General features: G+C 55.4%; 1 protein-coding gene across 4 annotated transcripts in view; it reads left to right on the top strand.

Moving 5' to 3' along the window:
- PSD4 (pleckstrin and Sec7 domain containing 4) overlaps positions 1 to 14,285 on the top strand; it is a 35,475-nt gene extending 21,190 nt beyond the window's left edge. For 3 of the 4 annotated variants that reach the window (XM_041755856.1, XM_041755858.1, XM_041755857.1), the window contains exons 3-17: positions 394 to 519; positions 780 to 858; positions 1,355 to 1,736; positions 4,806 to 4,982; positions 5,394 to 5,474; positions 5,619 to 5,731; positions 5,968 to 6,026; positions 6,231 to 6,320; positions 7,411 to 7,454; positions 7,821 to 7,981; positions 9,017 to 9,087; positions 9,177 to 9,340; positions 10,045 to 10,189; positions 10,379 to 10,522; positions 12,041 to 14,285. In XM_041755856.1, coding sequence (XP_041611790.1) covers positions 394 to 519; positions 780 to 858; positions 1,355 to 1,736; positions 4,806 to 4,982; positions 5,394 to 5,474; positions 5,619 to 5,731; positions 5,968 to 6,026; positions 6,231 to 6,320; positions 7,411 to 7,454; positions 7,821 to 7,981; positions 9,017 to 9,087; positions 9,177 to 9,340; positions 10,045 to 10,189; positions 10,379 to 10,522; positions 12,041 to 12,298 — 2,094 coding nt within the window. In that variant the 3' untranslated portion in view covers positions 12,299 to 14,285. The remainder of the gene's footprint in view (positions 1 to 393; positions 520 to 779; positions 859 to 1,354; positions 1,737 to 4,805; positions 4,983 to 5,393; positions 5,475 to 5,618; positions 5,732 to 5,967; positions 6,027 to 6,230; positions 6,321 to 7,410; positions 7,455 to 7,820; positions 7,982 to 9,016; positions 9,088 to 9,176; positions 9,341 to 10,044; positions 10,190 to 10,378; positions 10,523 to 12,040) is intronic. The other variant, XM_041755859.1, reaches the window with a different exon arrangement.
- Positions 14,286 to 16,703: the final 2,418 nt, after the last annotated feature.

Raw genomic sequence — 16,703 nt, 5'->3', positions numbered from 1 at the left:
CCCAAGATCAGAGGAGCTGCTAGGTATTCTTGGAGGCCCCCCCCCCGGCCCCCACCTGAAGGCTGGGAGGTCCAGCATGGGGCATTGTGGCTCTGTCCTGTGCAAGTACATTTTTGGGACCTTGTTGCTCTAGGGCCCTTGGGGTCCTCAGAGGGAAGCCTGGGAGCCCCATCCTCACAGCAAGTAGCATTTGCTCTCACCTCCGTGCCTGGGAGCTGTCATAATCCAGGCCGTCCTTGGGCTGGTACTGCAGACCACAGAGGGAGGAGGATGGAGGCAGAGAAGACCAAGAGTCAGTGAGCATGGACGAGGGGCTCCGGAATCCTTGTGGGATGCGTTTAAGGCCCTAAGAACTGTTCCCTTGGGTCAAACCTCTTGCCTCTCCTCTCTAAGACTTTGCTGGGAAGCAGTCTTAACTCCGCCCTATCTGCAACATCCTGTGTGGACAAAGCATTGACCTGGGACACAGGACAAGTGGAATCTGATCCCAGCTCTGCCACACATCGTGTGCCACATTGGGCAAGTCACTTCTCTCCCGGCCCCCCCTTCCCCATCTGTATGAGGTAATGCCCTGGTGGTTCTTGGGCCAGCACCAGCATTCCTAGGATGCGGGTCTTCTCTCACCCCGGATTCCTCTTCTGAACTGAGGCTATGCTGTCAGAGTGGGAAGAGAGCAGAGAAGGAGGGGCCCTGTCACCCTCCTCAGTCATCCTCCCCCTCCTGCCCTCCCCTCTGAGTGTCTCCCAAGGCTCATGGAGATCCCCTGCCTTTCTCAACAGGCCCTGCCCAGCCCGGAAGGCTGGCAGACAGAAGAGGGCCCTTCCTGGGCCCAGGTGCCTCTTCTCTCCCAGGACCGAGGTGAGATCTATTAGAGACTCTGGGAAATTGGGTGTGGGAGGCTTTGGATTTGGGTAGGGACAAAGATGGACCTTGGATCCATAGATATCATTAAAAAGTCCCATCATATCGTGTTGAAGCCAGACCAAGGGTGAAATCCTGCTTCTCCCTCAGTGACTTCATTCATACAATGGGTTTGAAAATGCTCATTGCATAGAGTTAATGAAGAAATGTGGAAAAGACCCAGCATTTCTGATGCCTGGGCCTCAGTGGTTTAGGAAGTCCTGAGCCCTGGGTTGCCTCAGACGGGAGTCCTGGGAACCCTCTGCCCACTCCCTGTGCCTGGGGGAGGTCCCTGTCTGAAGGAGGCACAGAACATGCGGCCCAGCTTCAGGGGAGGAGCCCCAGGGAGGGAGCGTGTGGATGGCTGCCCAGGCGGTTTTCCTGGCTCTGCCAGGCCCCCAGCCCTCAGCCTGCCTCTCGCCCCATGTCAGCTTCCCTCCATGCTCTTCCTCAGGTGACAGTGATGCTGAGTGTATCCAGAAGTCTGCTCTATACACCTTGGCTCCGGGCCCCTGGGGGAGCACAGCCTCTTTGACAGAGCCTAGCAGTCCCGAGTCTGAGGGCAGAGGCCCTGGCCCCAGGCCCAGCCCTGTGTCCTCCCAAGAAGGCAGCCCACAGCACCAGGACCACAACTTGGGCAGCAGTTTTCCCGGGTGCATACTAGATGCTTCATGCCCTTCACTCTTGGAGCCAGATGGGACAGAACCAAGTTTTCTGGAGAGAGAAGAGGCAGGAGAGGCCCCACACCCCGGGGAAGAAGTAAGGAGTGAAAGTCCAGCCAGGACTGCAGAGGCTGGAGCCTTCCAGCCTGGCACTCGCTTGACTTCTACAGAAGGGTAAGTGTTAGCCTAACCGGTCGTCTGACTTCTAATTGTGGATGCATTTAAGAATACCCTGGTCTGGATGGAGCATGAGAAATGCACACTGGGATTTAACATACTAATATCTATTAAGCCAGGATTGTATGACTGGGTGCCAGCAGTTATGAGCAATACTGGAGGATTTGAAAGCATGAGAAACCAAAAAGCAGACAATTACACATGTGGGGCAGGATTGGTGTATGCCGAGGCAATGCCCCAAGAGCCTGGATACCGGGGGGTGGGGGGTGGGGGTGGGGGTGTTCAGAGGACCTGACCAGGCCTATGTGTCCAGAGAAATGGCAGTCATGCTAGGCAGGGCTGGGGAGTGGGAAGATCAGAGTTGGTGATTATGAATTACACACTGCTTTGAACTTGAGCAGGTGTCTGGGAGAAACTCATCCATGAGCCTAGGCCCAGGGTGCTGGCTCAGATCTCAGGAGAAGTCAGAACACCAAGGGGAAATTTGACTGGAACCAGGGAGTGGATCTCAGAGCCCATAATGGGATTGAATAACCACAGAACTGTGGCCCAAGGCAGGAATAGGACAACTGGGAAGCCAGTCTCGATGTCTGCCTGCCCCAGGAGGCTGCCTGAGGTCTGTCGGCGCCCAGGGCCTCCACCCAGGAGAGGGGTTTTGTTCTCTGGCTGCCCGGGTAGGGGACATACTGAAGAGGCCAGGAGGAACCAGTGATGACGGTTCAGATTGTACTAACTGGAAGGTCGGCCTCACCCCTATCTCAGTGTCACTGGGTGATGGGGACAGAATCTCAGGCAGTGCCAAAACCAGAGCATCTTCCCCTTGCATCTGGAAAACCATACTGCCTCTGGAGGTGTTCGGAGGCTTGGTAATCAGGGGAGTCTTTCAGGATCTGAGACGAGAGGGCTTGTCATACCAACACTAGTGTCAATTCAACTCAAAATAAAAGTAAGTAAATCCACCTATAATGAGAACCATATTTTCTTTTTTAAGATTTTATTTATTTATTTGAGAGAGAGAGAGCACACAAGCAGGGCAAGGGACAAAGGGAGAAACAGACTTCCTGATGAGCAGGGGGCCTGACACAGGGTTCAATCCCATGACCCCAAGATCACGACCTGAGCCAAAACCAAGAGTTGGACACAACCAACCGAGCTGCCCAGGCGCCCCTCAGTTAATTTTTAAATTTTTAAAATCCTTTTTTTTTATTATTATTTATTCATGATAGAGAGAGAGAGAGAGAGAGAGAGAGAGAGAGGTGCAGAGACATAGGCAGACGGAGAAGCAGGCTCCATGCACTGGGAGCCCAACGTGGGACTCAATCCCGGGTCTCCAGGATCGCGCCCTGGGCCAAAGGCAGGTGCCAAACTGCTGCGCCACCCAGGGATCCCAATTTTTAAATTTTTAAATTTTTTTTAGATTTTATTTATTTATTCATGAGACAGAGAGAGAGAGAGAGGGAAAGACATAGGCAGAGGGAGAAGCAGGCTCCATGCAGGGAGCCCAATGTGGGACTTGATCCCAGGACTTTAGGATCACACCCTGAGCCAAAGGCAGATGCTTAACCGCTGAGCCACCCAGGCATCCCAATTAATTTATTTTAATAACAGCTTTATTGAGAAGTAATTCACATACCATACAATTCACCTATTTAAGTACACAACCCCATGACAGTTTATGTTTGCATCATTTTTTCCTCCAGAGTAACTCCCCATCTAGATATTATTTTAGTAATCACACCAATTGGCCAGGTCATTTCTGTAAAAGCATTTTAGGGCTTGCTCAGCTATCAGAGTTCTCTTCAGATGTGATGAGTTGTCCATATTTTTCTCTTCAGTTGTCCACTGGACTCACTGCTCCAGTTCCTTGTTTGTCAGTGGCTCTTCCTGTGATTCCTAGACTCTTCTGGCCTCACTAACACAGACTTCATGAAGTCCCGTGTTTTGTGGGGGGGCGGGGGGCAAGATGGGTGATGTTGCTTCTCCGCAGGTCTCCGTTATGCCAGCCCTGCCTTGCTGGGTGTACGGGAGCCTCAGGACTCAGGGAGAAATGAACAGTGAAGACATGGCCCCGTTGGGGGCAGAGATGGACACTTGTGTTAAGGAGAGAGGGTGGTCGAGTGCAGCCCCATTTGATAAGTGGTCAGTTTACCAGTGAACATTTTCATGTTCTCATGGTGTTGCTTATCTGTACAGCTCCCTAACTGTGGTTACTAGGATTCAGAATATTCAGATTAATGATGATACCCCCGCCCCCAATTGTAATGTTGCAGGGGAAACGGAAAAGTCGGGTGGAGACTGGCTTGGTGACTTCCAAGGCTCTGAGTGTCAGACCCTGAGCACCCCCCGAGTCTGTCAGGGTGGCCTGGTCCTCTGTATGTTCATGATAATAATAACAGGTCACCATGTAGGCTCCTGAGGAGAGGGCTTGTTTACCACAAGCCTGTGGGTATAAGAAGGGAGAGGTCAGAAGCCACCTCTTTGACTCCCTCCCAGCTGTCGCCATGCCTGAAGCCAGGCTTCTTGTTCATCCCTCACCCTTGCACCTTCCTTGGCTCCAGCTCTAGGAGTGAAGCCTGAAGCTGGGTCTTAGAGGGGGAGAGGGGGCAGGGAGGCATCACAAGCACAGCAGGACAAGTGAGGGAGACAAATGGCTGGTGGGACTCGGGGAGACAAATGCCATCCCTCCTGGGGATGGATTAGATACCACTGGCATCTTCAAAGGACTGCACGTGACAGCTGATGTGACCTGGGCTCAAAATGTCCTTGTGGTTTAACTGAGAAAGTGCTGGGGCCTAAGCTTGGTTCCCATGCTTGCTGGCCTGGCAGGTATGCCACCTCTCCGGATCCTCCTGTGCCCAGGCCAGGCCAGGCCCCAGTTTCCCCAGGAAGGCCCTGGTCCAGCTGCTGCCTTCAATACTCAAGGCCTGGGAGCTCCAGCTCCCCTGCTGAACTCTGAGCGTGGACTCTGGGCACCCCTCCCATGGCTAACCTATAGGGATGCTTGACCCAGTACCCCTTCCTGCCCATCCCACGTGGTAGTCTGAGGACACTGTTGTACCTCTACAGGCTTCCTGAGAGCCCCATGCCCCAAACACAGTCCCTGGAGGAAGGCCAAAGGCCACAGGCTGGAGACAAGCTGGCTAATGGTGTCAGCCCTGACAAGGTGGCCTGGGACTTGGCCTCTCGCCTCTATCACCTGGAAGGCTTCCGGAAGTCTGAAGTGGCTGCCTACCTGCAGAAGAAGTAAGGGGCTTGGAACCTGTGCAAGGCTGGAGGTTGTCAGGAGAGGGAGCAGTGGTCAGCGGACTCTGTCGCCCAGCTGCCCCTCCCGTCCCTGTGTCCCTGTTGCCCTTCAACCCGTCCTTCCTGTCCTATTCCATCCCCTCCCCTGTCCTCTTGTGGTGCCTGCCTCTTCCTCTTAGTCCCACTTGTCACCTCTTCTCCACACTTTCGAGCCCACCCGAGAGCCCCCAGTCCTGGCCACCCTGCCTCCCAACCCTACTCCATGTGTCCTCCCCACTCAGTGTTGGATGGGTGCCAGTGGCAGACAGGACCCTGGCTGCCCCCTTGCCCTCTTACCCTCCAGGGATGTGCAGGCCCTGGGGCCCCAGCCACACCCCCAGGGTGGGCTTCACTGCTATATTCTCTCTGCAGCAATGACTTCAGTAGGGCTGTGGCTGAGGAATACTTGTCCTTCTTCCAATTTGGAGGCCAGAGCCTGGACCGAGCCCTCAGGTAATGCCGCCAGGCCCTCTCTGGGGAGGAGGGACAGTTGGGAGGTGTGGCCCTGGGGAGGCTGGAATAGGATTGTCCCCCAGCTCGGGTGCCCTCTGGCTGCCCCAGCCTGGGCTCTGTCCTGGAGTCTGGCCCTCCTTCCAGGGGCTTCCTCCAGGCCCTGGTGCTCAGTGGGGAGACACAGGAGCGAGAGCGAGTCCTCTACCAGTTCTCCAAACGCTTCCATCACTGCAATCCTGGGGCCTTCTCCTCCGCAGGTAGGAGGGGCAGGCCTTGAGGGCAGGGCAGGGGGTTCTCTGGTGCCTGGGAGGATGACATGGAAGTGTCCCCAGGAGTCTGCTCAGGAGTTCACTGGGTAGTAGCTCGTGGGAGTATTTGGGTGGCTGTGGAGAACCAGAAGCACTTGGGCGTCGCTGCACCCAGCATGGGCAGTGGAAAGGCAAGAGTCCTGGTTCCAACGAGCTTTCTCTCCACTTGCCTCCCTCTGGGGCAGATTCTGTACACACCTTGACCTGTGCCATCATGCTCCTTAACACGGACCTGCATGGACAGGTGAGAGGGCAAGGGAGCTGGGACCAGCGGCATGGAAGGGCCCCGGGGGGCGGGGGCAGGGTTATGTCTGGAGAACTGGGGGTGGGGGGTGGGGGAGGAGTAGGTCTGGAGAACTGGAGAAGATTCCAGAGTGGCCGGCTAGGGGGTTATTCTCTTGGGGTGGGGAGTGTGTGCCAGCTGTCCCACTTCTCTCAATGGCCACAGAACATTGGGAAGAGCATGAGTTGCCAGGAATTCATAACCAACCTGAATGGCCTGCGAGATGGCGGGAACTTCCCCAAGGAGTTGCTGAAGGTAAGGCACGGGGGTGCTGGTGGCTCACTGGGATCATGATGCCAGGGCTTCCTGTGTAGCTCCTCATCCCGGGGGGGATGCCCTGCCTGGGCCTGGCTCTGCTGCAAAGTCCTTGGGAGTCCAAGGCTTGTTTATGGAAGGTGCTAAAGTGTGCATCCTGGTCAGCAGCAGCAGCACCTTGAAATTTGTTGGCTTGTGCAAATTCATAGGCCCCCTGCCTTGGACCGACTAAATTAGAATCTCTGGGGCTAGGATCCCTAAAATGTTCTCTTGAGTTTCCAGGTGCTTCTGAGAACATGGGGAATCTGCGACTCACTGAGGTTTTGTTTTGTTTTGTTTTGTTTTTGGTTCTCAGAAATGAACCAAGGCAAAGTTTTAAGTGGCATTAAGTCTAAGACTTAGGAGCTGCGTGTTCTAGGGTATGAATTCTTCTAGTCTTAGGCAGCTTGGCTGCTGAAGTTCTTCCAGGAGTAGCGACTGCTTTACAGTGTGGTTATCACAATGAAATAAAGGTTGTCGTGCTTAGCATGACAAGGGGCACAAGCCTGCTTTTTCGTAAGCTATGATAGCACTGATTCTTTCGTCTCTGTGATGGACACTTCTCGAACACTTGCTGTGTGCCTGGCATTATGCTAGGCATCGCTAGAGCTACAAAGGCCAGCAAGATGCACGGACACGAGTACTCTTTGTTGCATCATTTCCAAGTTCCAGCACTGATTTACTCATTCTTCCACCATCCATATTTTGGCCCTGTTAGTCAGCTGTTCCTGCATTGTCAGATCCCTCTGGGCCAGGACGGTATGTGGATGATTCATTTCCTTTTCAGGAGAACTAGCTCAGGCCTCATGAATCTCAGGTAGGGATCAGGATTGCTTTGATCACCGTGCAGCATCTGGCACAGTCCCTGGCACATGGTGAACGCTCCATAAATGGTTGCACGTATGCATGAGGACATGGATGCATGGATGAGCTGCCTCCTGGTCAAGGAGGAAGGGGATGGAAGAGGCAGACTGCAGCTTTTCCCTGTCCTATGTCTGAGTTTGGGCCTCATGGGCAGAGGCTCCCTGCCCACTGTGCACTTCCATTCTAGGCCCTCTACTGGTCTATCCGAAGTGAGAAGCTTGAATGGGCCGTGTAAGTAAGACTCCTCTTCCTTCTACTCCCCACCCCTCTCCCCTGCCTCTGGGCCTATCCTCCTTCCATCCACCCACCCACCTGAGAGTTGGAGGAGCCCAGGGCCTCTGGACAGTGGTCCCCTCTGTGTGGGGTCCAGACAGAGGCCAATCTCAAAGAGGGTGGAGGAGTCCAGGTAATACCTGGAGGATCCAGGGGCCGTGGGGAGTAGGGATGACAGGAATAGCTGGCTTTGAAGGACTCCTTTTGGGGGGTCCTGGGACATGGCTCCCCAGTGAGAAAGAAGGTAGAAGGTGCTGAAGCTGCGGGCCCCTCCTGGTGGCTTTTACCCAGTCAGTACCCCCAACCTGATTCTCTGATGCCCAGGGACGAAGACAACGCAGGCAGACCAGAAAAGGCCCAGCTGTCTCTCCCCTCTGGCAAGATGAGCAACCCCTTCCTCCAGCTGGCCCAGAACCCCACGGCGCCCACCTACAAGCAGGGCATCCTGGCTCGGAAGATGCATCACGATGCGGATGGCAAGAAGAGTGAGTGTCTGCTGTGCTGAGTGTGTGGGGCTTGTGTCTGCCACCGAACCAGAGTGTGTGTGTATACAGGCATGCAGAGTGGCTTGGCACAGGGACATGGGCTGAAGTGTGTGCCAGCATGCACAGAGATGGCGCAGGTCAAGGACAGGCAGCCTGTGTTCCTTCCTTGAAGGGGACCATGTGCTGGGTGCCGGGTAAGATGCCAGGGGGCGGGGGTGCAGAGACAAGACACACCTAGGTACTTCTTGGCCCTCAGGACCCCCCAGGAACCCTGTGGTAAGGGGGAGGTGAGACAAGTACATCAGTGTTGGGATAAAAGGTAGAAATTGCTGAGAGGTGTAGGGAGGGGGAGGTCAAGTATGGGGGTGTGGAGGAGGTTTTGATTTTGTTTGGAGGGTGAGATGTGGGGGACAGGGATGGGTGAGGCTTCTGGGAAATGATGGTATCAGAGTTGAACCTCAGAGCAAAAGAGGCCAGAGGGCATTTCCCACAGACAAGGAGCAGGAATGGTTTGCTGGGAATAGGGGGTGTGTGACAGAATGGCAGGGGGTGCATTTGGCCTCATTCTGCAGACAGGTGGGAGCTTTAGGGCAGGGCAGCCATGGGACCAGAGCAGTAATGGAATTCTGGATTGGACGGGGTGTGGGACCAGCCAGGAGCTAGCATTTGGGCCTGAGCAAGGCCGGGAGGCGACCCCGGGGAAGCCGGCCACCTACTGCATGACAACCTGAGCCCTATGACTCTCTGGATGGGACCAGAAAGATGTCTGGTGGAACTGTGCTTGCAGGTGGGAGTGTTTGGAGGGGAGGATGGTTGGTGTGGATATCTGGTTTTGTTGTCATTTGTGCGGTCCAAGCACGATTGCCTGGGTGTGAGGCATGGCATCTGCTTGTTTGCGACTGTTTTCTTGTGTTGGTACATCATTGTGTGTTTATTATGTGCACCCTGGGGAGGGACTGAGTTGGCGGGGAGAGGGGACTGCATGTGTCTGGTTGGGGTGCCACCACCTGCTTTTGTGTTCTGCCCCTGGAGCAGCACCGTGGGGTAAGCGTGGCTGGAAGATGTTCCACACCTTGCTTCGAGGGATGGTCCTCTACTTCCTGAAGGTAGGAAGGGCAGGGTGGGGAACCAGAATGGTTCAGAGGGTGGGCAACTGATAAGCACCCCTTTTCTGAGGCCCTGTGCCCTGTGGCAGGGAGAGGACCACTGCCCCCCTGGCCAGAGTTTGGTGGGACAGATGGTGGACGAGCCGGTGGGAGTGCACCACTCACTGGCCACCCCGGCCACCCATTACACCAAGAAGCCGCATGTCTTCCAGCTGCGGACTGCTGACTGGCGCCTCTACCTCTTCCAGGCACCGTAAGTCCCTGGGGGTGCCCGCCAAGCAGCAAGGCCCTAGCCCTCCTCTCCCTGATCTCACGCTCACCCTCTGATGGCTGCTGGCTGGGGCCTTGGTGGGAATTGCCTTCTTTTTTTTTTTTTTTTTTTAAGATTTTATTTATTTATTCATGAGAGAGGGACAGAGACACAGGCAGAGGCAGAAGCAGGCTCCATGCAGGGAGCCGGATGCGGGACTCAATCCCAGGACTCCAGGATCACGCCCTGGGCAGAAGGCAGGCGCCAAACCACTGAGCCCCCCAGGGATCCCCGGGAACTGCCTTCTTGGCCCGGAACATTAGAAAGCCGCAGCCGGCAGGGGTCCTAGGGCTGCACCCAAGGCCTCCTCTGACCCTGCCCACTTTGCCACTGCAGGGGCCTCTTCCCTGGAAGCCCCGGACCAGCCTCCTACTTATGAACAGAGGATTCCAGGAAAGCCTCTAGCCACTGATTTTTTTTTTTTTTTTGCATTTGATCTAAACTCCATTGCTTTCCTAGATTTTCCTCTTTGACAGATGATAAAAACCACCCGCAGAGGTCAGCCACCTCGGCTGGTGACCGGCTTCTGGCTCTTTGAGGCTCTGGGTCTTGAGAGTCTGGAAGACTGTGCAGCCCGCAGGAGGCTGGGGCGAGAGGGACAGGGCCGACTCGGTCACCCTGGGACTAACGGCCTCCTCTGCCCTCAGCACCGCGAAGGAGATGAGTTCCTGGATCGCGCGCATCAACCTGGCGGCCGCCACGCACTCGGCGCCGCCCTTCCCTGCCGCCGTGGGCTCCCAGCGCAGATTTGTCCGGCCCATCCTGCCTGTGGGCCCCGCCCAGAGCACGCTGGTACGGCCCCCGGGAGCGGGACGGGCCGACGGGAGGGCGGGGCTGCGCGCCTGGCCTGGCCAGCCCGAGCGGGTGCGCCGAGCGCCTGGGCCCGGGAGCGGCGTGCGGGGATGGGGGCTGCGCTGCGCGCCGGGGCCCGGGACGGAGCGGTGGGACAGCTTCCCTGCTCCCCCGCTTCCCCGCTCCCAGGAGGAGCAGCACCGATCCCACGAGAACTGCCTGGACGCTGCCTCCGACGACCTGCTCGATCTGCAGCGGAACCTACCGGAGAGGCGGGGCCGCGGCCGCGAGCTGGAGGAGTACCGCTTGCGGAAGGAGTACCTGGAGTACGAGGTCAGGCGCCGGAGTCCCCCCGCCCGCCTCTCCGCACCCCCCCCCCCCCCCGCCCCGGCGCGGCGCTCTGCCGCCCTCTCGTGGCCGCATTCGGCGGCCCGCAGCGCCCTGTGCCGCGTGCGTGTCCCTGTGCACGCAGGCCCCTTCCCTTGTCCTGGGGGCACCTGGCAGCTGCTGGTCTGCAAACTCTTCCAGCGGACTCTTTATCACTTTCACCTAGGAGCATACTATATTCGCCTTTACCTAAATTGAAAGGAAAACTGTATTTTAGTTGAATTATTTTCCCTAATACCTACCTAGTACTAGTAGACAGTATGTATAGAGCTTGTAATACTTGCCGGTATTATCTTATTTAGGCGTCTAACAACTCTGAGGTAGGGACCGTCATCCTCCCTTTACAGATGAGGAAGCAGGCAGGGAGAGATTAAACAATTTCTCCAAACTTGATGAATTCACATCCTATTCCAGGCAGGGCCGTGCCTCATAGTCTTAACTAAGGAATAATCTGATCTGTGCCGCACTGTTTTATCCCGTGGCCCCACATCTTACCCTCCCTCCTTCATCTTACATCTTAGGCCTCTGGTCAGTGCACACATTCTGGGATCTGAAGCCAAGAGGGGCAGAGGAGGGGGCAGTATGAGGACAGAGAGGATCAGAGCCATCCAGAGGCAGAGACCAGAGAAGGAAGCATCTGTGTCATCCTGGACTGTGCTCGCCAGGTCTCATGCTGCCTTCTCCCTGCCTTTTTGGCTCATCCCTTAGCTTGGTAGGTGGTCCTCAGCGGTGGATGCACCGTTTCCCAGAGTCTCTGGGGGTGACAGGACCCATCCCTGCCTGCAGAATCCTAGCCTCTCCCTGCCTATGGTCAGCTGCAACCTTGGCCCTCCCTAGATCTCATTCCCTTCTTTATAAGGTGGAGAAAACGATTCCCTGGCGACCCAGTCAGCCAGGGCTGGGATGAGGATCAGGTGGGGTGGAGGATGAGCATACACTCAGTACCCTGGGACCCCACCCGCATCTGAAAGCTGCTAGTTATGGAGGCCTTCGGAGAGTTAAACAGATGAAGGTAGTTAGCATCCCACTCTCCAGATGCCAATTGTTAAAATGCTATTCAGACTCAATTAGGCTTCAGTACAGATGTGAGCTGTTTGTGTGCAGCGCTGCACAGATCAGGCCTAGTGGGTTATGGATCTTTTAGTGTCTCAGAGATGTAACGTGTTCTGGAGGCGTTAGTTACAGCATTACAAGGTGGTGGCTGTTAGAACAAGCCTGGGCTGGTAGGTGTTATTGTAAAACTGTCCAGATAACTGCACGTTTTGGGCACGTTGCTGCTGTGTCCTGCAAAGTCTGCAAAGTCAAGCTCAGTACAGATGTTGGCTGTTGGCCCAGCACTCCTTTTGCAGAAATCTTTACCACCAGAGTCTTGTTCACATGTGAGTGGTCTGTCCCCCATGATTCCAGCTTCCTCCAGCCCTGGAGCCAGGGTGGCGCTAAGGTGGCGGGTCCCGTGTATTGCAGAAAACCCGCTACGAGACCTACGTGCAGCTGCTGGTGGCCCGTCTCCACTGCTCCTCAGATGACCTGGACCTGTGGGAAGAGCAGCTGGGGAGGGAAGCTGGAGGCACTCAGGAGCCCAAGCCCAGCCTGAAGAAGTCCCACTCCAGCCCGTCGCTACACCAGGAGGAGGCCCCCACCACTGCCAAGGTGAAGCGTAACATCTCAGAGCGCAGAACTTACCGGAAGATCATACCCAAGAGGAACCGCAATCAGCTGTGAGGCTGATGCCACCTCACAGACTCTGACCACATGTCCGGGATGGACCTGAGATGAGACCCCACAGAGGAGCCTCATTTCAGTGGGTCCCTGATGGGGGATGAGGCCCTTCCCCTTTCCACTGAAGGACAACCCCGATTTCTCTGTGATCCTCCCTCCCTGTTCACTGGAACTTTCCTAATACTCTGTGCCCACCCCCAGGTTGGCCCCCAGCTGCCCCAGTCCCTGCTCACTCTCAGGGTAGGATGGATAAGAGTTTGGCTGTACTCCCAGGGGCAGCTCAGCACTCATTTGAAATTCAGAGTACTCCTGGGTTCTGAGCTTCCAGAAGGGAGGCTGAGGCAGCGGAAGCCTCTGGGCAGTCAAACCAGTGGAGCCATAGCCCTGGGGGTGGTCTTGCGCTGGGAGTCTGGTGACCTGTGGTGAGAGGTCCTGGGAGACCCCAGCCATCCTCAGGTGACAGCAGGGTGGCTCAGCCCTGCCCCCTGACAGGTAGGCCTTGGGAGGGCAGGGTTTCAAGAACAAATTCAGTGAGGCTGATTCTTGGGCCCCCGGCCTTTGTGTCCTTCCCCCCTACAATCATCCATGCACCAGGGGCAAATGAAGGAGGCCCCACCTCATACACCCAATTGCTAATCATCAGAGCAGACCTATTGGTGGTCGGTGAGGGCCAGAAGGGGTTGGAGCCTCCAGAGCTCTGTGGAGAGTCTGGGAACAAGGGGCCTTTGTTCCTCCAGAGCAGGGAATGAGGTCCTCCAGGTTCAGACCCTGGGAGAGGGCTGAGGGGCAAGATGTGACACATCCCCCGGGGGGCTCTCTTGGAAGGAGCTGAGAGCTGTGAGGGCCAGGTAGAAGCCTGGCTCCCTTCCACACACCCCATCCCATAAAGTTGCATTCCCAAGAGGGGTGCCAGGGCCACTTCCAGAACCCTCCCCCCACCAGCTCATAGGGGGCTTTGCTCCCCTCCCTGGGAAGTCCCCTTGTGCTGCCCTCTGCCTCCCAGCTGGGCTCTGGGGGAGGTTCCGGACACTCATGGACCTCAGACTCTGCCTGTGGGAAGGAGGCTGGGTTGGAGAAGCAGCCACCATTGTCTCTGTTCAGCCAAGTGTGCGAGCAGGCTGCCCGCCAAGAGGGGCCTCTGCTGCCTGTCTGCCGCCTGCTGGCTGACGCATTGCCTCTCTGGCCTTCCTGCCAGAGGGTGGGGGGCCTCCTCCCTCTGTGTTTGTAACCAGCCCCGTGGCCTGGAACTCCACCAAGTGGGGCTGGCCCTCAGAGACCATAAGAGGTGTCTGGCCAGGGCCTGGGGCCGGGCCAGGTACTCAGTGAGCGCACAATAAATGCAGGCGTGCACAAATGTGTGAGGAAGGGAGGGTCAGGCCGTTCTGAGCAGCTGGAGCCACCTGCAGGGTGCCAGGCTTAGTCTCCCTTCATCTAGGTGTGTCTGTACCTCTGCGTGTCTGTATGTGCGTGTGTAGGTCTGTGTGCATGTGTGGAAGACTGTGAGCCAGAGGGGACCTCAGAATCATTTGTTCATCTACTCATTCATTCATTTCAGAAATAATATTGACCACTTTTTATGGGCTAGTACAGGGATTTCCAAAATGACTGGAACATGTCTCTGGCCTCTGGGAGGTAACAGTCCTGTTCTCTGGTCCTTGCTATCAGTATAGAAGCACACTTTATCTTGCTGGGGAGGCATGCTGAGGATGCATTCCCATCCTCAGGAACAAATCCCATGCTAAGGGATTCAGATTCAGTAGGTCTGGGTCGAGGGCATGATTATGTTTTTGTTTTTGTTTTTGTTTTTGTTTTTGTTTTTAAAAGCAGCTTGGGTCACTGATGTGCAGTTAATAGGTGAAAACCTAACATCAGGTGGATGAGACTTGCCCCAGGACTGACACAAGCTTGGCCTTGAGTGGGTTATTTGACCTCACTGAACGCATATCCTTATTTCTAAAACCAGAATAAAAAAGGCAGAGGTTTATCCACATTTGTGCATGTGTGTGGCACTTTGATGCTTCTTTGTTCAAGTAGAACTGGCACCTCTCTTTCACCTGGGCGCGGGAAGCCATCAGAGACAGGTGGTGACTGCGGGGGGGCGGGGCGGGGGGGGGGGGCCGGCGGCAGCGGGCCAATGCTGCCTAGGCGTCCCTTGGCCTGGAGTCCTGGGAAGGTGCAGGCTGCGTGGTTAGGCTGCAGTTCTGACCTGCGGCCACTGGGGGGCGGGCTTGCACCTTTCAAGCTTGTGGGGCCCCTGTGTCCAGCCGCAGAGCTCTGCTCCCTGAAGAAGAGGAAGTTAGTCTGTTTGTCCCCAACCATCACTAGAACCAGAGCCTTCCACTTCCCTAAATCCACAGTGATCCAGGCCAGGCCTCCCACCTTCTGGAGCAGTCCGCCAAGGAGAGGGTTGCGACTCTGACATCTTCATCATCCGATAGATGGAAGGAGAAAGGGTATCCAGAACCATATGGGGGCAGCCTAGAGTTCCCCAAAGTATTTTCCCCAAAGTATTATCCCCACAAAAGTGAAAACTGAGTGAGCTCCCCGTCCCAGTCCTGAGGCATAGGGCAGTGCCAACCCTCAGGCCTGTGTCTGACCTGTGTCGACCCTTCCTTCCTTTCCCACCTGGGAGGTGGGTTGGTGATCTCTTTGCTGACAGTGGGGTGGGCACAGGTTCTTGGTAATGGGCTCAGGCTCTGCAAGGCTGGCTGAAGTTTGTCTTTGGCTCCTCTTTTCCCCTCTAGGGAAGCTCAGTCTCCAGGGCCCTGGGCCTGCCGTGACCCAGGTGACACCCCAGATGTAACCTCTTCCTGGTCCCCCAGAATCTCTGTTTTGTGTGGCTTTCTGCTGATAACGTTCATTTGTGGGTCATTCATCAGGCACCAGAAAAGAATAAAAGGCCACTGAGGTCCAAGGCCTGGGTCTTTTTCTTTGAGGGTCAGAGTCAGATGGCGACAACAGGTGGGCTACGTTAGAAGCTGGGCTGCAGGATTGCGGTGGCAGTGGGCAAGGGAACACGGTGGTATGGCTGTGGTGGGGTCTGGTCACTCAGGCCCTCACCTGCAGCCCAAGAGTGTGCTTTATCAGCAGAAGAGGCACAGGCTCATGGCCTGGGAGTCTTGCTTTAGGAAAATGATGTGACTTGAGTGAATAAGGCCAATAGGTAGGGTCAGAATATGGCCTGCAGACACTACACCACCTGTGCAACTTTTCTGTAAGTCTAAAATAAAAGATGAAAATGGAGGAGAAAAATCAATGGCCTGGAGACTTAGGACAACCTGGCAATCCCCCACCGGACCCTCCTTCCTCCCTTGCCCCCTATGCCCACGTGCATGCCCATGCTGGCACATACTCCAAGGTACTTATGGCTCTCCATAATGGCTCCTCCCACCGCCCCTCTGCTAACTTTTCTGGATGTCTGTGCCCCCTTGCCGTCCAACTGTGGCTCACACCTTTACCCGTCCCTTTCTCTTCCCTTCTCTAGAAGAAGTGCTCACTGTATATCTGGGACTGACCACACACTGTCCCTGCTTCTCCTGCCTGCCATGACCTCTCTCCCTCAGGGGTCCCATCCAGGTCTTTGGGCCTACTTTCTACCACCTTCCTTATCCCACCTTGCAAACAAATTCCAGTATACCACCCTTGGGAGGAAAAAGAAAAAGAAAAGCCTGAGTTTTACTCTTTGCTGCCTATAGCTGGGACCCACAGATGTGTGGTCTTTGCCAGCTGTTTCTCTCCCTCGCCCGGCTCCCATTCACACCTGGCTCCCACTCACACCTTGCAAACTGGCTTCTGCTCTACCCTTCCCAGAAATGGGGACACACCAAAAGGGCCACTGATGATGCTTAATCATCAAATCCAATGTCTTCTCAGCCTTCGTGCCCCTCACCTCTCAGCGACCTTTGACTCAGGAACCTGTCTGACCCTGCACAAGGCCCAGCGTGATCTGGGCTCACTAGCCAGGGCCTGGAATTGGACTGTCTAGGATCAAGTCCCAGAATGTTCTCTCTTCTAGCTGTCTGACCACAGGCCAGCTCCCAAGCCCCTTGTACTCTGATTTGCTTCTTTATCAAATGGGAATAATAACACTATTTTCTTCACAAAGTCCTGGTGAGGAATAAGTAAAATGACCCAGAACAATGCCTGGCACTGAAGGAAAGGCTCTCAAGTTAGCTGTTAGTCCGTAACCTTGTGGGCCTCACCACATGCACCTGCCCGTCCTTGGGGGCTGCTGTTTGGGTTCTGCTTTTCTAAATTCAAGGCCTTGGATTTCCCTCTGCCTGGAATTTGCAAGTTACAAATCTTAACTCAAATGGACTTTACTAAAAAAAAAAAAAAAAAAAAAAAGGACATTTGATCACTCCCATAATGGGACAGTCTATATCCAGGTCAGATGAGGCTTGAGCTA

This window comes from Vulpes lagopus, chromosome 5, assembly GCF_018345385.1.
Source record: "Vulpes lagopus strain Blue_001 chromosome 5, ASM1834538v1, whole genome shotgun sequence".
In the NCBI taxonomy this organism is placed as follows: domain Eukaryota; kingdom Metazoa; phylum Chordata; class Mammalia; order Carnivora; family Canidae; genus Vulpes; species Vulpes lagopus.
Note: the sequence above shows the minus strand (reverse complement) of the source record. Positions and strands in the feature narration are given on the sequence as shown.